Raw genomic sequence first — 24116 nt, 5'->3', positions numbered from 1 at the left:
GTCTTTATTTAGCTTTTAGACTGGAATACAATGCATAAGATTTAGAATGCATTGATTTTCCTCACTCATAACAGGGAGGGATTACTAAAACTAATAGTTAAGCATTAGTAAGAAGGCATATATTTTGCATTTAAAATCATGCAGTGTCAACGCATCTTCAGAAAAAGGCTGTCAAGGGTTGTGAATTCATTAAAGTCATTTCCACTAACTAGATAAACCCTGAGGCTTCTTGACAAACACCTTGATTTTGTGATGAACGCTGGAAGCCGTTAGAGCTTCTCTGTATCATTCTAATTTGAGGTCATCAAGTACTACAAACAAATCACAGCAGCTTAATAAAGCTTTTTCAAGGTGATCTCACAGTTCAAAATGAAATTTGCATTGAAGGCACAATATAAAACAATGAATGCATACTTTGCTTTGATAGCTGCCACATTCAGTATAAAGTGGTACAATCACATTTTCTTCTCATTTTATTTCAGAAATCTAAAAATAACTGATAACTTTAACTCTATTTAGACTAAGGTCTAAAACACTTTACATATTTGCTATACTTTCTTAATTTTGAGGGCTTCACAGTGTAAACTGCATTATTTCAATCATTTAGAAATGAAGCAGTCTAAACTACTTCAATGGCAAATGACATGATGCCATATGGCATCACATCAGTGAGGTATCCACAGGAGGTATCCACATTATCTGATATCATCCAGACAGATTATGCTGGTCAGAACTGAAAGAAATAAAGGTGGTTTTTTTTTTTTTTAGAGATGTCTTGAATCCAATCGCCTGGAAGTGTTTGGAAGCAGGGCAATAGAACAACCACAGGGAAATGGTCACCACTCAAAGTTTGGAGAGAACTGCAACAAAGAAATGCAATGTCCAGCATCATCAATCCCTGCAACATCTAAACATCTATGCTCTCATTTTTACGATCCTCTTGAGGTTTTTTGTTGTTGTTGTTTTGTTTTGTTTTTTAAACCCATAAACTGTTTCTATTTTTTGGCATTATTATGTTCCCCTGGCATTTTAGTAGTACAGAAGAAATTTAAAGTCACAGGGTAATTCTCATGGCTAAAATTGATTCCGTCATCATTTGCAGGTGTTAGCCCATAAACCTTCAGAAATCCCTGACTCTGAATGCTGAAAACAAATGGACGATCTCTATCCTAATTTTCTACAGCCACGAGGTGACAAATAAAAATGAAATGGGTAAACCATTCAGGTCCATCATTCCTGGGCCTGAGGCCGCATGGCACTGACTGTCCTGTAAATGCTCCCTTAAGCAGGTCTCTTTTGGAGACAGCTGGAGTCATCCAAACCAGAGCCAAGAATTGAAAATAATCAGTACCTGAGCTCACTCTGGCCCACTCTTACTTTGTGCTACAGATATTTTAATTGAGAACGGTATTTAGTCAAGAAGTGAGAATTAAATGAATGTGACATAAATAATTGGACCATTTTTATGTCATTGTCACCCAAAATGGATATCACTGACTACTGTACTGTTGGCAAGACATGCTGTGCACTTGTTCATGTACTAATAATCTGCTCTGCATGGGTGGTGCTTATTGACATTGAGTGCTTGTACAATCTTTCACTATTCGTGCTAGGGGTAGAGACGCCTGCCTGCTATTATTGTTAGCAAGTATTATTTGTATCCTACTCAAGAGCCCATACAAATGGAATAGAACCCTGTCACAAGTTAATGGGTCTCTACTGCTAAATCACAACTGCTAACTGGAAATGTCACTGTAAAACTGAATTGAAAGATGCTAATTTTTCAAGCAACATGGATCCTCTGACAGCATTTTATTACTGTAATGCTATTTACATTCCCTCCCCTGCCCAAGTGAGAAAAATGTGATTTAGAAAGTTACTGCAATAAATGTTAGCTGATCAGCTACACCCAAAATTGTCTTTTTGTTCTCAACTTAGGTATTAAAATTATCTTTAATATCTTCATCGATGATCTGGACGAGGGCATTGAGTGCACCCTCAATAAGTTTGCAGATGACACCAAGCTATGCGCATGTGTCGATCTGCTCGAGGGTAGGAAAGCTCTGCAGGAGGATCTGGATAGGCTGCACTGCTGGGCTGAGGTCAACTGCATGAAGTTCAACAAGGCCAAGTGCCGGGTCCTGCACCTGGGGCGCAATAACCCCAAGCAGAGCTACAGGCTGGGAGATGAGTGGTTGGAGAGCTGCCAGGCAGAGAAGGACCTGGGAGTGATGGTGGATAGTCGGCTGAATATGAGCCAGCAGTGTGCTCAGGTGGCCAAGAAGGCCAACGGCATCCTGGCTTGTATCAGGAACAGCGTGACCAGCAGGGCTAGGGAGGTGATCGTCCCCATGTACTCGGCTCTGGTGAGGCCGCACCTCGAGTACTGTGTTCAGTTTTGGGCCCCTCGCTACAAGAAGGACATCGAGGTGCTTGAGCGGGTACAGAGAAGGGCAACGAAGCTGGTGAGGGGCCTGGAGAACAAGTCCTACGAGGAGCGGCTGAGGGAGCTGGGCTTGTTCAGCCTGGAGAAGAGGAGGCTCAGGGGTGACCTTATTGCTCTCTACAGGTACCTTAAAGGAGGCTGTAGCCAGGTGGGGGTTGGTCTGTTCTCCCACGTGCCTGGTGACAGGACGAGGGGGAATGGGCTTAAGTTGAGCCAGGGGAGTTTTAGGTTAGATGTTAGGAAGAACTTCTTCACTGAAAGGGTTGTGAGGCACTGGAACAGGCTGCCCAGGGAAGTGGTGGAGTCACCATCCCTGGAAGTCTTTAAAAGACGTTTAGATGTAGAGCTTAGGGATATGGTTTAGTGGGGACTGTTAGCGTTAGGTCAGAGGTTGGACTCGATGATCTTGAGGTCTCTTCCAACCTAGAAATTCTGCGATTCTGTGATTCTGTGAAAAAGGTAATTTAAAAAATATGTAATATTAGTATCATCAATGAATACGTATGCATGTATATTTCACCTGTCAGTCTCCAAATTACTCATGCAACTATCACAGCTTGTACACAACAGTAGGGGACAGTATGATTTTGACTATTTTCTCTGGTCAATCTTTGGTTGCCACTCCAGCAGGTCAAGGTCTATAGTCCTGAGAAAATACAGGTGTGGAGAAGGTAAAAAGAGTTCAAGTAGAAAGAGCTGTGCCTGTGCCATGCCTCTGTTGCCTGGGCAGGTATCTAAGGTAAAGCAAGATGTAGCTCTATTGCTCCTAAGAAAAAGCTGGGAGAGGGGGAGTAAGGAAAAAAATGGACAAGGACTTGTTTAGGTTGGAAAGGACCTTTGGAGTTTATCTGCCTCAAGCCTTGATCAGGGCTGGGTCAGCCTCAAAGTTACATCAGTTGTTCAGGGCCTTGCACGACTGCATTCCAAGTATCAGCAAAGACTCCACAGTCTCTCTTCACAACTAGTTCCAGTGTGTGAGGATTCTCACTGTGAATACCTTGTATCATTTATCAGAAATTTCCATGCTGCAGTGTGTCCAGTTTTCATTGTCCACTTCCAACTCAATTGTCATCATCTTCTCTATAACCAACCCCAGATGATGGTTTCTAGATGTTTGAAAATGGCACATTGATTACCTGTTACCTTTATCCACTTCAGACTGAATAAAAGCAGCTGTGTCACTCTCTTCTCCAACATTATGCGTTGCAGTTCCCAAACTATCCTTGTAGTCCTCTTGTGGACTTACTCGTTTGTCAGTGCTGTTCTGTATTGTGTCAGGCCCCCAAACTCCGCTGACCACAAAGACCTCACTCTACTGCTGCCAATTTGGAGTCAGGGCATTCCCCCTCACCTGGGAGTTTGGCTAGCTGGGCTCACCTACTGTATTAAGATGATGACTAAGTTTTCTCCTTATCCTGAAGACCAACCTCTCTCTCTTTTCTCAGAATGCTGAAATGGGCAGCCTACTATGTCAATTTTGAAGCATGGATCTGGTCTCATACCTAGAACTGTCTAGTCAGTACCAGTTCCTTCCCCTGCAACAGAGGTCACTTTCATTTCAGCAGCATTTTTTCTGTGATACGATTCTAGGTCAAGCATTTAGAGCAACAGGGCACATTTCCGAGATTATTTTTATTTCAATGCTCTCTTAAGAATTATTAATTAAAGAGTTAGTATCTTGCTAGTGGGCAACATCCAAAGGTTTCTCAGTAGACTCCACCAGGATGTATGTGACCCAGACTAAACCATGTAACAGTAACACTGATCTGAACAGGCAGCTAAAAGTAGTGGATTTGGGGCTAGAAATTAACACAAATTTGTGACAGAGCCTTGAAACAGGGCTTTTGCCTAGATCTACACAGCCAAATTTTAAAGAAATAGGAAATTAAATTTGTAGTGGACAAATCTGAGCAGCTACAAAAACTGTTTAGGCCACTCTTGAACAGCAACCTGCTGACAGCTACTGGTTTAACTTGCAGTGGTTAGCACTGAAAGCTTGCAGAATTCTCTCTGTTTATCCTCAGGATGGGCAGTGAACAACTTCATTGCTTTTTTCACTGGCTTGCAATCATTTTAGAAATTATTTTGTGCCAGGACATACAATCAAGACTACAGTATCAGCAGATAGGATAATCACCTAATGACTACAGTTTTGATCTTATTTTGGTAAGTGAGCAGGAAATGCATACTGCACTTCCTTAACTGCAAATGTTTGTTTTGCAGACAAATAGGGGCAAACTATCGGGGAAAAATACCAACAACTCGGTACACAAATAATTCAAAGTAGCTAACACTCACTGTCCTCTTGACTCCTGCAATTACACCTGGAGTCCTATATAAAAAAATACCCAGGAAGTATACCTAAATCTTTAAGAGCAGCACTCTGGAACCAACACAATGGCTGCAATCAAGAGATTGCTATCTACCAGCTGTTTCAGGAAAATGACTTGGTCAGCGCGGTGCCTATGAAAATCCTATGAAAACCAGATTAAATTGCTTTTACCTGGGTGAGAAGTCCCTCCATATAAGCAGTCTTTCCACTTGTTCAAGAGTGAGATTAGGCTAGGCCCTTAAGACCAGATTAGACTGTAGCTCTGCCTTAAACAAAAGGCAGGACGATTTTGTTTCCCAAAGAGAAAGATCTATGTATAAATTAAGTCCTCTGTTTTGTAATTCCTCTTTATTGGAGCCATTGACTACTGGCATCCACCAGCCACAACCTACCACTCCATGCTCTCTGTCAGCTCACCAATTCTGGCCAGCCAGTAAAGGTATCGAAGTTCAGCTTCCTCAGGGAAGGAACTGGAGAGCTGCGTGTATCGGTTACTTGCACACACATACACATTTAAGCATAAAGAAATGCTGCATAAACCCAGTTTGGTTCAGAAGCTTTTACCTTTCTGTGCTCTACAGAAGTCACAGTGATGATGTTGGCCCACAGTAAAAACAAACAACACTTTGTAAAGCAAAACTGGCGTGCAGTCTAAATATGAGCTATTCCAGAGAAAACATATGAAAAGCAGTTAAAAGTAATGCCTGATGCTTACAAGGCACGAGGAGCATTAATCAGTATTAATATCAAACTGTCCCTGATCATCCATAGCAAAAATGTTCATTAAATGTAGAAGATATACTTCATATATATATATCCCCTATAAATAACCCAACAGCTCTTTAGTTGAATTTCTAAGAGGGGTGTGACAGTGCACCAAATAGCTCACATGAACTAAAACCTTGCGGCTTTTGCTATGATACCATACCATGTGAGCCTGGAATTCCAAAATGGCCATGTACCACAGTAAGACAAAGCACGTCCAATTTTTGTTAAACTTTTCATCAGACAGCAATGAATCTTTATTGAATGAATCTTCTGAAGATAAAGATGCTGTGCTATGCAGCTGGCACTTATCTTTGATGCAACTTACATTTTCTTTTTCCATAGGGAAAAATCTTGAACCTTCCCATTTCCACCACAGGAAGATTACTTTGAAGACCCACAAATTTAACTTAATTATAGGACAAATTCGATCAATTGTTCAAAATTAGAAAGTCATTTTTCTCCAGCAAAATGATCAAAAGCCTTTACGGTTGGTATAGTTTTTATAGACACCACCTGGTATTTCTCATCAGTGAAAGACACCAACAGTTCCCACTCACAGCCTCAGGACTTTTCTTCATAGCAATAAGCAGGAACGCCTGCACCTGGCCTTTGCATTAGTGGCTATTTTATGCATTCCAAACCTTTTAAAATCAGCTTTCCCAGAACATTTAACCTCCTCAGGGAGATAAAGGAGACCAATTCTATACTCTGAAAAAAAAATGAAGTAATAGAATGGTTGGCTTTCTTCCTCAGAACAGGTTTTCTTTGTTTGTAGATGTAACTAATTTTAACCTGACAAACCTTTCCGTAAAGAACAACAAGCCTTCCCTGACACTCCCACCAAGGCTGCTAAGCCTGCTGTAAAAACAAAAAAAAGATGCATTTGACTAATTAGATCACATAAAAAGCACGTTTGTTTGCATGCAAACAAGTTCTTATAATTTTAGTTTTGAACAAGTCCCTGGGAGCTTCGTGTCATGTGCTAAACATCCAGATCAAACAACAGCGAGTGGGTAGCAGAATGCTACAACATGTAATATTGAAGGGAGGGGGAGGCGCCTGTTGGGGATGTATTCACAAAGGTTAACATTAGCCCCTGCAGGCTAACATCTCAAGGCTTTCTACAGAGTCAGTAAAGAGAGAAAGGCTCCTCCAGAGGGCAATTCAGAACTGAAGATTCATTTAGCTACTCTGAATCTCTCTCCGGAGGAATCTCACTTTCCATTAAATTCAGAAACAGCCTGCAGAGATTAGCCTCAAAAAGATCATGCTAGCCTTTGTGAATACTCCCCTGTATCTACCTTCCATCAGTAGGAACAGCGACTGAAATTCACCACTGAGAGGTATAGTTAGGTGTACTGTATTTAAATACGAACAAAATGTATCACACATGAACTGAATTTTACTCAGCTGGAGCTTGGTGCTCCTGCCTGTACTGCTGAAATGCTGTCTCTGCAGTGCTAGTAGGAAAACTGCAGGACTTAGTTTTTTTCACTGCCCCATTAAAGTGTTCTGTTTGATGAGTACTTGCATGCTGCCATACAAAGGACTGCTGTGCCCCCAATATCTTTGGAATGCACTAATTGCTATTCTGCAGTCATACCAGCAGTTCCTCCTCTCGCTCTGACTGCACAGTGTACGACTGGAACAGCAACGGGAAGTGCGTCTTTACTATCAACCTAAAGATGAATTAAAAAAAAAATAATAAAAATTAAACTCTCAAGATCTGCTACCCACAATTTTTACAGTCATTATGTAGTAGCAATGAAAGTGGAAAATGGTCTTCTAATCTTAAACATGGAAAAGTTGGATTTTGTGGCTTGGTGTTGTGGTTTAACCTGGCAGGCAGGTAACCCTAAATCCAAAACACAACACCACACCAGCCTCTTCAAGGAAAATTTTCTCTACCCAAGCCAAAACCATGACAAAGAAGTATGAGGAGGAATTTCACAGTACTGACAAAACAGTTGTGAGGGACATTTCCCTGGGGGTATTTAAGGAAAGGTTGGATATGATGCTTAGACATGGTTTAGTGGGTGATATTGGTGGTAGTGTGATGGTTGGACCAGATGATCTTGGAGGTCTTTTCCGACTTTAATGACTCTGTGATTCTTAACTCTTCTATACTATATTAGATCATTGTGTCTCCTTCCCTGAAAAATACCCATGATTTCATAAAGTTCGGTCAAGTTTGAGAAAATTAAGTCTTCTAGAATATTTTGTAAACCACAAGAATAACGATAACTCTCTGGGAGTTTTGGTGAGACTTTCCACATTAATGCTCAAGGATTCTGCCAAAAATTTTCACAGAATATCTTTGTAACATAAACCAGCCGTACCTTTACAAATGTAAAATAGAGGAAAAAATACCCTCTAAATTGCCTTCATGCCTTCAGCAAAGAAACAACAAAGTGAAACAGAGACAAATGACAGAAGTCTCTCATTTAACATCAGTCAAGTTACAATCAGAGCCCAAGACTATACTCCAGGCAGTGCTGATTTCTGAAGTACATCTTGAAGTAAGGTTTGACCAAACACTGCAAGTCTGGGAGTACAGCATTATTTTCAAAATCTTCTGAAGATTCCCTAGGCCTATGAAGTCTGGTTCTAAACTTTTATTTTGCTACACAATGTGTCAATTATGATTTAGACACAACAAAATGAACTTGCAAACATCAAATCAACTCGCAAATGCCTACCAAGTACACTCTACTGCTAATACCAAGCAAATTGACCAAACTAAAAAGTTACATTCAGGTTTTAGAGACCATATTGAGACAAAGGTGTCATGAACGCAGAAAGTATTACAAAGATCATTTATTGTTCCAAGTGGACAGATCATTTGCATATTATACAAACTGCTTGCAACACCGTATGGCAAACAAATACTTTATGCTATCTGTGCTATTACCCAAGTAACAGCATAACAAATGCTAGACATCATCTGAGATATTTTTACCTAGCCTTCCTTTACAAGAACACGAATGCATCTTAGCTTCAAATTGCATCTGAAAAGGTCATGATGGCTTTTTGAAAACTGTATTGCACCTTGAGACCGGAAAGAAAGCTTTGATTTTTGTTACATTCTACTGTAAGGTGTTTTTCAGGTATTTGGTCAACAGACCGGCAGAGAAAAATTACAAGCTATTAACTTAGCTCATTCTAATTATATTGTTACATTAGATAATTGAAACTATGGACTCTGCCCTTAAAATCAGTGTTCTGTAGAATTCTGCATAAGAATATGTTGGCTTCAAATGAATCTCAGATTATGTTGATTAAGATGTCAAAGGGCACCATTTGTAATTATCATCAGAATCTAAAGAAAATGAGAAAGGGATATTTGCATTTTTTTCATATTGTTGTTTATTAAAATAAAGGAAAATCCATAAATTTACAATTCATCTTAGAGTTGAATATGTTTACAGTCAAATACCACTTTCAGAAGAGTTTTCCTCTATACACTTAATTCATACCCTCTCATAAGGGCATTTTGTACTTCTACACTATTTGAAACATAATCTGAACGTCCTTCTGCACATCAAAGATGTATTTCAGACAATCCTCATTTAATCCAGTGCTACATTGCCCATTGTTCAACTTTCTGTAAACTCAGTAAGACACATATAATGTAACAGGGCCAAATGATTTGGCCAAATAGATCAAATCACAAAGTAGTATTAATAGCTCAAGAAAAGCAGCAACTTCTCTAATTAAAATCCATGACTGATAGTTTACCTCAGGCAATTTATAAACAAGAAGTTACCCAAACACAAACATTTCAATGCATTCTACAACTTCCTTTGTAATACACAGAAGCAAAACAAGACTTTTGCGAAGAACCAATATTTACTGAAAAAGGAATGACTTATTTGACCAGAACATTCACAAATTATGCTGCAGTCCTTCCCAGATGATGGCACTTTATTTGAGATTATGTCTCACAAATTCTCTGAAACTGAATTTAACTTCACAAAACATCAAATAAAGTTTTAACATTTCAATACCTCTGTTTTCTCTTTTATCTAAAGTATTTTCAGCAATTAAATCTTACAATTGCTTTGGAACATTTGGCATTTATTTATTTATTTCAGTAATAATCCACTGAAATCTCCCTTCTATTTGAGCTAAACACTTGGACCATGGGAAAACTGTTCCAAATGTGGAATTTTAAGAAAAAAAAACTTTCTAGCACTCAGTAGGAACAATTTTTCTGTACCAATATCGTGAAGTCTCCCTTTCATACAGCAGGTCCAACAGTATATAAAATACTTTAAATATCTACTGATCGTGGCTAAGTGTTTGCCCTTGCAGTTTCAGTAACACCGTTACAGAGGTCCATCTTTCTTTCAAGAACGTAATATGGAATCAGCCCATTAGGTATACTAGTGAAGAAAGAATCAGTGCATGATTTCATGTATTTTAACAAGGAAATTAAATCTTATTTTTGTGTCAGAAAAGATCAAATCCTGGGAAGTCATTTTTGATATTTTTAAGGAAGGCCAATTGATGAGTTGCACTGTGGAGTTCCAAAATAAATAGACCTTTGCTGCACAGCAACGTCACTTATTCAAAAAGTTTCCAGTAGACATTAAGAACTTCCAACTCGATCTCTGGGAATAATCCGTAGATCTGAACCATGCTTTAGAAATACATTTCCTAAACAAACAAACAAAAAAGAACATGTCACCAAACAAATCAAATGTTACCTAAACAAGCATGCCCTTTTAAAGGAGAATAATATAATTACAGTGCTTAACAAACATCTTTGTAGTAATTTCTCTCACACCAGAAAAATGTATTTTTTTATTTTTCCACAGAATTCTGTCTTATCCCTCCCACGCCATCCCTGTCCAAACAACATGTACTTTGAAGTAAAAACACCAGACTCAAAGTCATATAATAAAACTTGCAAGTTACAGCCTTTCAAACTTTGCATTTCCATACCTGCATGTCTGATTTCACTTATATGCCAGAATATTTTCAAGGCCAGGAAGTCAAGTTCTAGTTTATTAAAACTATTTTATCTTGAGGTCACTCATGCATGTTTTCATTCATGTTCTCTCCTTGGTTCGGTACTTAACAAAAACTTCAGAATCCCGACTACATTTTTCTTTTGGGAAGGCTCTCTACATATCCAAACATAAGTCAGTCTCAGTGTAGCATCAAAAATTCTTCAACTTATTATTTATTACTATATAGTCCTGATCATAATAGATTTTTAGGAGAACACAATATGAGAGTTTTTAATACTTGGATGGCTATTCAGGATTGTCACTACTGCTTTACTCTATTAAACGCAACATTTGCGAATGAAATCACATTGCTAAACATGATGCATTCTATAATTACTATTTGGACTTACACTTCTTTTTTTAAACTTCATTGTGCTACTGCATGAAGAAGACTGTACACAATACAATAAAAGGTATTAATAATATATACCTATTCCTATTCAATCTTCACGCTGACTTGTAAAAACACAGTAATTACATTTATTTCTCAAGCATGTTATTTCATGGATGTAGAGTGTGCTCATAAAAAATATTAATACATTTAGCATTTGTTCATTAGTAGCATGTTGGAACAAAGCTTCTCTTTTTTGGACTTCACTCTTCTGGCACATGAATAAGGATTTAAATTTTCTACCTATTCAACATAACGAGTACCAGAAAACCCATTCAAAAGAACGTGTTATTGGAAGATATTCTATTTTTAGATAATATGCTGAGACCACATACAGAAGAGATGAATAATCATCACTGAATCATAGGATATCCTGAGCTGGAAGGGACCCACAACGATCACCAAGTCCAATCCTGCTTCCTCACAGCACAACCCAAAAATGAGACCATGCATCTGAGAGTGTTGTCCTAACACTTCTTTAACTCTGGCAGGCTCAGTGCTGTGACCACTTCCCTGGGAAGCCTGTCCCAGTGCCTGAGCACCCTCTGGGTGCAGACCCTTTCCCTAACCCCCATCCTGACCCTCCCCTGTCCCAGCTCCATGCCGTTCCCTCGGGTCCTGTCGCTGTCCCCAGAGAGCAGAGCTCAGCGCCTGCCCCTCCGCTCCCCTCGTGAGGGAGCTGCAGGCCGCCATGAGGCCTCCCCTCAGCCTGCTCTGCTCGGGGCTGAGCAAACCCAGGGACCTCAGCCGCTCCTCTGGGCACTGACAGCTTTGTGCCCTCCTTACACCGTGGCAACCAGAGCTGCACACAGTGCTGCAGGACAATCCCTTTCCTCGCCCGGCTGGCAGTGCTGGGCCTGGTGCACCCCAGGGTATGGTTGGCCCTCCTGGCTGCCAGGGCACGCTGCTGGCTTGTGTTCAGCTTGCTGGGACCAGAACTCCCAGATCCCCTTATACAGGGCTGTTTTCCAGCCTCACACCCCCCAGTCTGTATGTATATCTAGGGTTGCCCCATCCCAGGCACACAATCTGACACTTGCTCTTGTTAAACTTCATGCAGTGGGTGATTGCCCAGCCCTCTGATTTGTCAATACCTCTCTGCAAGGCCCCTCTATACTCAAGCGAGTCAACAGCTCCTCCTAGTTTCGTATTGGAATACACACTAGGTAAGTTCGCAGACAGCCCTGCATCCAGTTCATTTACAGAACCACTGAAGAGAACTGGCCCTGAAATGGAGCCCAGCAGAACCCCACCAGTGACTGGCTGGCTGCCTGTTGTAACCCCATTTACTGTAACCCTTTGGACCTGACCTGTCAGCCAATTGCTCACCCACTGTATTATGTACTTGTCTAGTTGCAGGCTGGACATTTTGTTAGAAAGATACAGTGAGAAACAGTATCACAAACTTGCTGAAATTGAAAAAACTTACTTCTGGCTTCTGTTGGTCAGCCAGATGGATGACTTTGTCATAAAAGGCAATTAAGCTCATTAAAGAGGACTTTCCCCTCATGAACCCGTGCTGGCTGAGACCAATGACTGCATTCTCTTTCAGTGTTTCAAGTGTTTTTCAAAACCGCTCTAAACAAAAATCTCTCACACCAGCAAAACAGATAACTAAGCTTATCAATCTTGATGAAAAGAATTCATGTTGCGATCACAATCATAATCTGAAGTTTTAAAACAGGACACAGCTGCATCTCATGCAGACAGCAGCTCACCCCACCTCTTAGTCTGCTTCCATCATTAATATTACACTGGGTTTATTAAAGTTATGGCATACTATTCCCCAAACTATCAAGGATTTCAAATTGAAATCAATACAGGAATTAAGTGTTAAGCCTAGCTTTTTCAACTTTCATTTCCCCTGCTCCATGGAATCACACAGGGAGAATGAAAGTTATACCTGAGGACTGCTTTTGATTAGAAAGGTTGGGAACTGGTGGAAAAGGACAAAACCTCTGAAATCCCCAAGGATTACTAAGATTTTATTCCTAGATCATCTTGTTTTGGCAAGTTTTTGAAGACTAAAGTAACTGTTCAATCTACAGGAACTCAAATAATATGAAAAAAAAAACCATTAAGTTCTAACCTACTTATTATTTTCTGAAGTGTCAATTACTAAGGCTGAACATAAGGTTGTATTTAAGTTATCTATGTTTACTTGTAAACTTTGGATGGGATTTTGTTCCTTGATTTACTGGTCTTCTCCCCCATGCTCCTTTCTTTCAGTTTAAAGCAACACCACACAGCATTGTAATGGTGAGTGGTACCTTCTTTGTTTAAAATATATACATATATATATACATACAATATCCTTCAGCCTAATCTTATGTTTGCACATAAGATAAAGACCAGGATGAAAATATTTTGCATCTAGATGCTTTTCATTTACTTGAAACTGAACTTTGAAATGCTGTTTTGTATTACCACTGAGTAATTTGTGAACATTTATAAGAACATAGCAAACTTTGCAAAGCAATTAGCAAAGCTATTAGAGCTGTGAATTAAATGTGCATAGCTGCAAGCATGATAAATGTCCATATGGACGTTTTCATTCAGGAGTAAAGTCGTCCCAAACTGATTTACTTTGAAGGATTAACCTACAACTATTTTGGGATACATAATACAAAATGAAAGTATACTTGTTAGAAGAGCAACACCATAAGTATACGTTAACTTAAACAACTGACTTTACTGTTTTGCATAAATGCTCTTTAGTCGTCATGTGAAAATGTGCTTGTACATGTGGGTAATGATCTAGTAGCTAAACTATATTGTCAGCCTTATCATCTGTTTTTAAGATACTTTTAAGGTCATATGATCATAATGAGGACAGCAGCAGCTCAAGAGTCTGCCTGAGGCAGTACATCTGTCAAAGCATAATGCGGGTGTCTTAAGGCAAGCCCTGGGAGGACAGAAACCTCCTGTGGTGCTGACTTGATGCTCTCTTGATTTTCATTTTCAGAAGTTGTCGATGCAATTGTAGACCTCAGAAGTGGGTCGCTATGCTTAAGTGGTTCCTTTTACAACTCCAGTAAATTCTCCAAATTAATACCACGCAATTGCTCTTCTATCACATACTACATGCTCTGCAAGGTTTTACTTTATACTGTTTATCTTACATTGCTAAGTATACTAATAATACCTCACTTTCTCATTCTCTTTAGATCTGAAAAAAAAAAAAAAAAGTATGGTATCTTCAATAACACATGACAGACGGAGAGCATAAATGAACAAAATCTGGCAAAGATTTCATGCAAGAAAAAGCAGCAGCCATGAACTCTCCATCAACTGCGCATCACATTTGCAAGCAGGAGTCAAATCAGATTCACAGTTTCCTCTGGATGACTGTGTTCAAGAAGCACCAAAGGCATTTTTATTATTTTTAGTAGAAAGTTATGACCCTAGCAAGATATCCCACTCCAGTGAACTCTCATCTCAAATGGGTCTAGATTAGGTTATTGTAATACTTTCCAAATTAATTTAGAAATGTAACTTTCCAAGTACAAGTCCACAGAAGCCAGCTTCTGGACAGCAGGCTATTATTTCCAATTAGGCCAATTCAAGATCTGTACTATCTCTCCATGCATTTCGGGAGGTGATGGGGAAGAATTCTATATCCCTATTCTATGCCCCTGTGACAGAGGCAAACTCTTAACTCACAGCAAGCCTCCGCAGTTGAAATCAGAGACTTCTCACTTGGAATCACTTGGTGAGAACAAGAAGGCTATCTGCAAAATGATTCTATCTTCTTGAAGATGTGATTTCCAAAGTGCCTGCAGTTCCTGCTCTAAAACTAAGTATTACTTTCTAAACATAACTTACCAGAATGGCTACTGAAATAGCAAATACTAGACTAGGTATAGGGTGGGGAAAAATACAACTATTACATGATATTTTAGTAACAAGTAAAACAACATTGCTCTTTTAGACTGCACTAAATAGCTAGGTCTTAAAGATCAGCAGTGCCTTATGCTTTCGCAAACTAAATAACATGAACAATAGTTATGTGGATGTAACCTTTTCCTCACAACACTGACTGTAGTTTCCAACTACTGATAATTCTTTTCCTATTTAAGAAATCAAAACCTAAGATATAAAAATCAACCCAGAGTGCTATGCATTAATTTAACAGAAAATTAACTTTTTTTTTTTTTTTTTAAAACTAGACGAATTAAATAGTAACTTACCTGCTGTCTGTGCAGGGTTAATTCCTATTCCATCTAGAAAAAAATGTTAAAACAGAAAAAGACAAAAACAGAGAGGAAGGTGAAAATACAAATAACACAGCTTATTACACTAAACTTTCAGCTCAAAAATGTAATATAGCAAGCAATATATATTTAGCACATCAGTACTTCAAGCAGCTATTTCTTATAATCAAAAAAGTCTTATCACAGGAATTAACAAGAAATCTTCAGCATAGGCAATCAAAACTACGTGTTAGGACAAAACCACTTCAATGAATAATATTAGTAGTTTATTACCTTCACCCATGCATAAGTAATAACAATAATGCTGCAATATTAAGTTTAGTTTGCAGTCTCTACAGTTTATGAAAGAAAAGATGTTTCTGCTTTTATCAATACCCTGTAACTGAAACTATGATATAAAAACTATATACTTACCATTTGTTATAATGGCACTTGTTGCTGCAGGAACTTTGAACTGAAAGAAATTAGAGTAGACCAAGATAATGTAAAAGACATATTTAATCCAGAAAATATATGGGAATATTCAAAGCAATTATCATTTTAGTTGGTTCAGTTACGAAAGAATTATGAGAAAAGATTCCCGTCACATTTATAGATACAGCAAAATAAAGGTTTACAATTTAAGTCAATTAGACACCTCACTACAGAATAAGTAATTTGCAATATCAAAAAAAGTGAAATCCAATTATTATTACTCACTAGATAAAATTTAAAAGTCAAGGAGTATTAGTTCTGATTATACCATTTAGTAACACCTAAAACATGCATGGAAATAAACTTCTAAGAAGCATAGTTATTACATCATGTCAGATGCTCAGCAAGCAATACTTTTCTTTTAAAAAAGTGACAAAGAATATACATGTTCAAATTTTCTGGAATAAAATTTGACAACATCAAATCTTGAACCCAAAACATGTTTATATATTCATCTATATTCATCGGAATACTGACTTCATACTGGTGTGCTTGTCATTTACAGGACCCGAATAAGAGCTAGTGTAAAGACATTATATACTATGGGGAGGGGGAAGGTTGCATCGGATACACACATACAATTTGCTTTGGGAGAGTATCTTTTATCACGCAAATAAATTAATAAATTCTGAGTGCTTGGTAGCACCATCATGAAGATCATGATGAATGATCATGTGAACCTCTTGTTTACCTGACAGAGAATGATTGGGAAACCAAAGTTAGCTTTAGCTCATCTTGCTTCATTTTAACCTACTTCCTAGCTTTCTCCCTGGCTCGGTTTGGTACTCTCCAACCGCACTGCTCCAAGAATTTACTCCAGGATACGCTTACAAAAGGATGCACTAAGAGCACTGCATCAGATCTGTCTCCCTCAGATTTCTGACATCAGCCCCAGCAGGCTTTGTACCCAGTCACGTCCCCACGATACCCACCCCTATACGCATCACATGCAGTCAGTCTCACAATTTGAAAATCCCTGCACAGATGAGGCTGCAATATACACAGACTGGGAATTATTTCAGAAGATCTAAACTTCTGGAGAAGCCCAAACTAATTATTTCTCAGGACCTATTTCTGTGACTACATGGAGTCAGACAAGGCCCAGATAAACATCCTTCCACTGCTTAATGTGGTTGGACTACACAGGACGGAGGGGTAGGCAGCGTGAGTGTAAGCCAATCAGTACTACTTGGCTGTTCTGAGGACCAAGGGCTACCTTTGTACTGAGCTCAATTAACAACCCCCTAGGTAAAATAAATCAGTCAAACCTCCTCAGAAAGCACTTTTCTTATGCAAGAAAAAGGAAAGCTCATTACGAATCCTACCTAACACTGAATGCTTTCCTCTAATAATTACAAACTCCCATATGCTTAACAAGTCAATTCAGCCAGGCCTTTAAATGGCATTCACTAATTACACTTTCCTTATTTTCTAATTGTTCAACTCAAAATTATGAGGTCTGATTTGCAGAAACTCCATGCACTAACAGCAACAGCTAGAGCTAATGGAAACCATGCTTTAATACAGCACATAATTATTAATATATTGAAAAAATGTCTCTTTTTTAATCTCCAGACACACCAAATTAGCCTTTTTATTTTTAACTTAGTATCTCTTAGCTTTGTATCCATAGCAGGTAAATCCTGTCACCTATGCATCTTGCAAGGTAGCATGAAAACTGTAATTTTCGCAAAAGACAAATTAGGTACCAAGGTCACTGTAGAAACGCCATGGGGAGCGGAAGAATTTCTCTTCAAAGAAAGGATTCAAAAGTGAGTTGATAAACTGGGAGCTACGTATTTCATAGTAAGAACGTAAAAGAACAATATGCCATTTCATAATAGCTAATGCATTGTTGTGGTTGGACACTGACAGCAGCTAAGCACTACGCAGCCGCTCTCTTGCTCCCCCCTCCTTGGCAGGATGAAGTGGGAGTAAATGAGATGAGGAAAAAAAACATTTACAGGTTTGAGATAGGAGCAGTTTAATGTAAGAAAAGCAAAGGTCATTCAGAAGCAAAAGGAGAAAAAATTATTCTCTGCTTCCCATCCACAAGAAACGTTCAGCCACTTCTTGGGAAGCTGGATCTCCGTACATGCAGTGATTGTTAGCTTTCGTAATGGGAGCTCCTTCCTCCTTCAAGTTTTGTTTCTGAATGTAACATCATATGGTATGGAATATCCCTTTAAGGAGTTTGGGTCAGCTGTCCCAGCAATATCCCCCTCCCCACCTCCTGCCCATTGGCTTTTGGGGTCAGGGGATGGGAAGGTTGGTGAGACAGCCTTGATGCAGCAATAGACCAAACACTGTTGCGATATCAGAGCTGTTCCAGCTAAAGGTGCAGAGCACAGCGCTACATGGGCTGCTGTGGGGTAAGTCAACTCCATCCCAGCCTGAACAAGAACATGCAGACCTATCATATGATGAAGCAGGATAAAGCCTTCATTCTCAACCTTACCAACTTTGGGAATCTTGATTTAGCAGTCTAAGGAGCAGGCTTTGTTTTTTTGTTTGTTTTCTTTTTTTATGTAGTAAGATAAATTAATGTCCCACCTCCTGAAATGAGGCCACTTCCAACTCAAAAAGTAAAGGATTAAAACACAAAATTAAAAAGCAGCAAATGTATCCTTAGCTTAATACTTTGGTTATTTTTCAATGTTTCCATTTTAACTAAGTGATTTTGTAGATCTTTCCCCCTACATCATCTGAGAAAAAAAAGAAAAAAGTAATTTCCAGTATCTTAAGCATTTTTTCTCATTTCTTCCCTGTCTCTTCTGTTACACGATGCGTGAAAGGGATGGATCATTCACAGGAGGCTGGACATTTGCACTCATTTTCTGACATTTTGTTTTTCGGTATCAGAATCTATCTGATGTTTATACCCTAGGTGCACACGAGAACTGCGAGGCAGTCAGCCAGTGAATGACTAGTTAAGGTTCTCTTACTGCTTCATATTACATTGTGTTAGAGGAGAATGAAACACTTCACTTCCTTTATCTTAGCCTGAAATACTGGGCCAAACAGGAATAGTTGTCAGCTACATCCTCAGCACATGAAAATCACCACAATATAGAAATGGAACTAAACTATACTGGAAGTCATTACACGTAATTTGGTTCAACACTACATTTTAATATTCTGTTGGAGCTTAAATCAAAAGTCCTTCCTGTGTCTGGTAAGAATGTTTCCCATGCTGAAAATGTAAGGCTTTGTATAACACAAAGTCAGATGGATACTCAAGTAACAAACAAATTTTGTGTTCAGCAGATAATCCCCAGCTTTTTTTGAAACCCAAGTAGGAAACATCCAGCCCGAAACACACACGCTTTACAAAAACAGCTTCTTTGCCTCAAACACCTTATGAATTGATAACTGAGGCTGCCAAACTTTTTTTTTTTTTTTTTTAATCAATGCAAGGAAATACATTTCAATAATTATGGTAAAATCTTAAAGAAAACAATCATATACGAACAATTATATCCCTTTCTTATTTTTTAAAATGCCAAAAATCCTTTACAGCAATAAACTCATTCTTTTTGCACAATGAACAGCAGATGAGTGTGTCATGATGTCAGAGTAACAAAACAGTTTCAAAAAATATATGGTTATGAAAGAATAAAATTGAACTTTGCTTACTGGGAATGGATGACAATTTGACTAACAATTCCACAAAGGTAAGAGATGCTGTGTAAGTATTCCTTAAATGTATACCCAAAATATGTACTAAGTAGCTCTAACTACTAGTACTATTGATACCACAGGCTGTAAATGAGAACATAAGCACCGTCACTGTGAACTCTGACAACTGCGGAAAGAACTGCAGATATATAAAAGCTAAAGAGAACAGTGTTCCCAATACTCTGCATTTTTTTTTTTTAACAGCCCATCAGAGAAAAAAATAAGGAACAAGATAAATTTGCATCATCCAATCTACTGCAGTCAAATGTATGTATCGGGAAGGGCTGACTGCTGCAAACAATTAAGACCTCATTAGACCTTCCCATTTAATGATCCAGTTTTTTCATTTCCAGTTCTGCCAGTCTTTGTTACGTGATGTGCTAGAAATGACACACAAAAAATCTCCATTATGCATTTCAGTCATTTCCAAGGGGGAAGGAATACATCTTGCCTTGGGCAATGAAAGGAATTTGGGGAAAAAAAAAAAAAAAAAAAAGAAATTAAAAAAAAAAAATAACCTATGATTGAAACTTGGTAAATATGAGGAATATTCTACATCATGGCTACGGTAGGTTGCTCCAGAGGAATTCTGGTTGTCATCTGGCTGAACTGAGACACTGAAAAACATCTCAGCAGAAAACCGGCCAAGGCTGAACAGTCCAAACTTAAATCCTTTTCTGCCCTCAAAGCTTTGGTCATTCAGGAGATAATGTACTTCCCTTGGAGACTGACAACCATCTTCATTCAGAATCTGGGGCTACAGTTCGATCTTTTCTTTCTATGTTTAGTATAATGTGCTATGAAACTGGTATATGAATCACAATACACAGGATAATTTCAATTTAAATCTTTTCAATGCCAAGTTCATGAATGATGAAAGTAGACTCTTCTACAAGAATGAAGCTAATTTTCGTTTTTGTCTGTTTACAAAGCATTATGTTCTGCCCTGTCTCACATAGATGTGAAAGGCTTCAGAAAGGCATCAGAAATAACAACTAGAAGTTTCATATTCTGACAAATCAAGCAGATGTTCATGTTATTAATTTCTATTTAACACCAACACAGGCTAATACAAAAAGTGCTTCACACTGTTTCCAGGGAGAAATAAAACATTCTTTGTATTTTCTTTTAAAAATATGTTTGTTACATAAGCATTTAATGGAATTACCCTTGTAAGCATTAACCATACTGGGCACTTTTACATTCCATCACATATTATCTATCTTTCTTGTGTGCCTCCACAAGTGTCTATAATTATTCTATAAAATGGTGCTGAACCACAGTGGTCTGAGGTCAACCAGCGAAACTCCCTCAAATTCCTTGCATCAACTAAAAAAATGGTTTAGTTAAATGGGAATGTTTAAGTAATTAATTCTTTTCTAAATCCTTACAGAGGATGTTATCATCACACTATTACAGTTTCATCTAACATCCGGTTACATGAATTTACAGGTTTAAGGGCAACCCTCCTAACACGTGGCACCTCTTTCCTGTAGTCTCCAACTATTCTCAGTCCCACACCAGTCTTCCTTGTTCCCTTATTTGTAGCATTTGTATCGGGCATCTACAGTGTTTTTCCAGATTACACATGTGAAGAGCAATCCAGCAAAAAAAAAAAAAAAAAAAGGCTTAGTCTGAACCCACACTGTATCTTTAATAACTCTGCCAGTTATTTGGGCAGTACATTCAAGGGGTGAGGGAACAGAAGGAAGCAGCAGCCAGGGTTGTTTCTGAAAGCTATGTCACTTTATGCCAGCTTGAACTACCTGTAGACGTTGGTGGTTGAAGTGAGCCTTGCACAGCCAGAAAATAAAGCTCACTAGCTGATAAAACAAAGAAATGTCAAAAAAAGACTCTTTAATTAATGATCCAGTTTGAACAACTCAGTATTCAATTCAATCAGACCTCAACCTGGGATGTGTGAGGCGACAGGAATCTGTAACAAAGAACGGAAGAGGAACAGGACTGTCCCTTTTGGGAACAGCCCGCAGCTAGTGTAAACCCCACATCAGTGTACTGCTGGACTTTTCAGTCTAGGCCTCCATGTATGGGTTTCGTGGGCACTGCTGCATTTGTTCAAATAAAAACAAATTGGAAAAGAAACAAAAGACATTAAGTCAGCAAGTGTATTTAAACGCGTTTATTATTCTGTACGTTACTGCTAACGTAATGTCACATCAAATAAACAACCCACAAACCTTTTTATCCCCACATAAACTGTTTCTGCTAAGAACTTCTGTCACATAGCGGTACAACACTAGCATCAAGAGACTCAAGACACATTGTCCACTATCCTATTTTTTTATTAGAATTCCAATACTTTGACAAGAAACATTTTAAGAATTCCAATATTTCCTAAGCTTTTAGAAGTCATCGTGGGGACTGCAGGAGCAGACTCTCAGCTATATCTTTTTGCTGACTTGACAAAAAAAAGCCATCATGTTTCTGACAACTTCACTTTACCATTTACTTCCAAATGGACATCTCTTAATCTTTGCATGTTTAATCTAAAACAAACAGGATACACCTCAAATACTGCACATAGGCAATTTAGGCATGTATTTCTGAATTTTGGATTCCATGTGAAAGACCAATGCTCAAAAGCTAAGAATGCAAGTCTCACTTAAGCAAATTTTTTGAATCTAGCCCATATGCCTAACCTCAAAGCCTTCCATAATCAGAAATTACAAGTCTTTTCACATTCAGTTCCAGTAAAGAGTTTTCTTTTTTAGAAAAATGGAAAATATTCTGGTTACTTTACATAAGTAACTTAAAATACTAAACATGCAATAGCAATAACTTGTAATTCTGTTCACTACCATAAATTTTTATACTATTGATACAAAATTAATTTAAATGTGAAGAAGACCAGGCAGTCTGTCTGTCCCTGCTACTGCCACACAAATTACATAAGAGCTGCTGAATTGAGGATTCCAAAAGCTTTGAGATCCACTGCCATGACTAAAGCAAGTATCCATTCATATCTAATGGCAGCATTTTCTGTGCCAAATTAAGCACTGTATTCCACAGTTAAGAATTGCTTTCAGAAACATTCAAAAAATTAAAAAGGGCTGTAACTTTCTACTTACTTCTTCTGCAGCAAACTTCAAGACAGCTGTGAAAGGTGTGCTTTCAGGCACACTTAACCTGAAATGACAATTTAAATATAGGCTATGTGACTGATAACACACACAGGAACACCTATTTCTACGTGTTATTAAACTACTGTGTACAGCGTCACTTTGACTAGTGCTAATACTAGTCAAACCCAGGATGTGCATGTATGGTACGCGGTCTAGATCAAAGCCTACAAGGCAAACACACGTGCTCATCTGCCAAGACGATGAAATAAAATAAAACCAAAACACCACACAGCTCTGGCCCGTGTCTGCTCACGCTGCCACCGGCTTCCACGGCTTCCTGCGACACCACAACCCCCACGGCCCCGGCCCGGCACTCACACTTTGTAGGGCAGCCGCGGGTCCGAGGTGAGCGTCACTTTAAAGGTGACTTTCGACCTGGGGAGAAGGAAGAGAGAAGAAGAGGTTAGGGCTGCGGGGATACAACTGTGAGGGGGCTGTGAGGGGGCTGCCCCCCTCCCTGTCCCTCACTCACATCCTGCTCCCAGCGCCGCCGCCACGTCAGCCGCCACTCGCCTCACGCTGGGGGCCTCCACGGCTCCTGCCTCCTCCCGATCCGCCCGCCGAGCGCCTGAGCGAACGAGAAGCGTTAAAAATGCCCTCCTAGGGGAGAGAGAGAGAGTTTTCGGTCCTGACTGCCTACCGTCGCTGAAAGGGGAGGGGATGAGGGAGAACGAGGTGAATCGGAGGAGAATGTTGAGGTTTTCTAGTGAGGCAGCAGCCGCGGCTGTTCCGCCGGGCAGGGAGGACCCAGGGCTGGGCGCGCCGCTGAGGGAAAATGGAGGGGGTGGGGGGGGAGCACTGGTTCATCGAGGTTCTCGTCCTGTCATACCCCTGTCTGTCACACAGGCTGGACGTAGGAGTTGAAGTTGTGTTTGGACACCAAGGGATATGTATATAGCAGAAAAACAGCGCTTTTCGATTTTCTTTGTGGCTTTTGACAGGCCATGTTGAAAGCTGAATGAGATTGTTCAAAGATGCAGTGGGGTTAGCAGACAATAAGGGAAGGTAACGCTTGTCTTTAAGGCGAGTTCATCTGTTAACACAGGGGATGGCTGAGTTTCCAGCACTTGCTGTGTCAGTGCTACCATTGCAGAAAACGTTTGGTCACACAGCTCTCATATTTTCACCTTTTGCAGGAAGGAGCCTTCAGCGTGGACTGAGGCGCTTGCCACAGAATCACAGAATCATCTAAGTTGGAAGATGCCTTTTAAAGACCTCCAGGGATGGTGACTCAAACACTTCTCTGGACAGCTCATTCCAATGCCTAACAACCCTTTTGATAAAGAAGTTCTTCCTAATATTCAACCTAAACCTCTCCTGGCACAAATTTAGCCCATTCCCCCGCGTCCTGTCACTAGGCATGTAGGAGAATAGACCAACCCCCACCTCAGTGCAACTTCCTGGCCATGGCAAAACTCTTTGCTGTGTTCAGTTTAATTGGGAGTCTCACTAGGATTAAAGTAGGAGAGAAGCAGTATAAATTAACACATTGGAGTCACTAGTTTCCTATGTAAGGCCTGGCTCAGTGCTCAGCTATGAAATTTGTCTATCCCCTCACATGTTCTTGTTTGAATGCAGACAGAGCTGAAAGTTTCACAAATAAATAAATAAACAAACTCGCAAGCCAAATTTCTCTGTGTCTCCTGCATTTACTT

The 24116-nt window shown here is 39.3% G+C and overlaps 1 protein-coding gene across 1 annotated transcript; it reads right to left on the bottom strand.

Moving 5' to 3' along the window:
• Nucleotides 1-8354: 8354 nt before the first annotated feature.
• On the bottom strand, nucleotides 8355-23010 carry UFM1 (ubiquitin fold modifier 1). The gene is made up of 6 exons (XM_082784427.1): nucleotides 22934-23010; nucleotides 22780-22836; nucleotides 22408-22465; nucleotides 15581-15620; nucleotides 15143-15175; nucleotides 8355-10205 (listed from the first exon to the last, which is right to left on the bottom strand). Coding segments are annotated over exons 1-6 (258 nt in total). The 5' UTR covers nucleotides 22936-23010; the 3' UTR covers nucleotides 8355-10137.
• Nucleotides 23011-24116: the final 1106 nt, after the last annotated feature.

This window comes from Aythya marila (genome assembly GCF_965140915.1).
Source record: "Aythya marila genome assembly, chromosome: 1".
Lineage (NCBI taxonomy): Eukaryota > Metazoa > Chordata > Aves > Anseriformes > Anatidae > Aythya > Aythya marila.
This window is presented reverse-complemented; position numbering and strand designations above follow the sequence as displayed.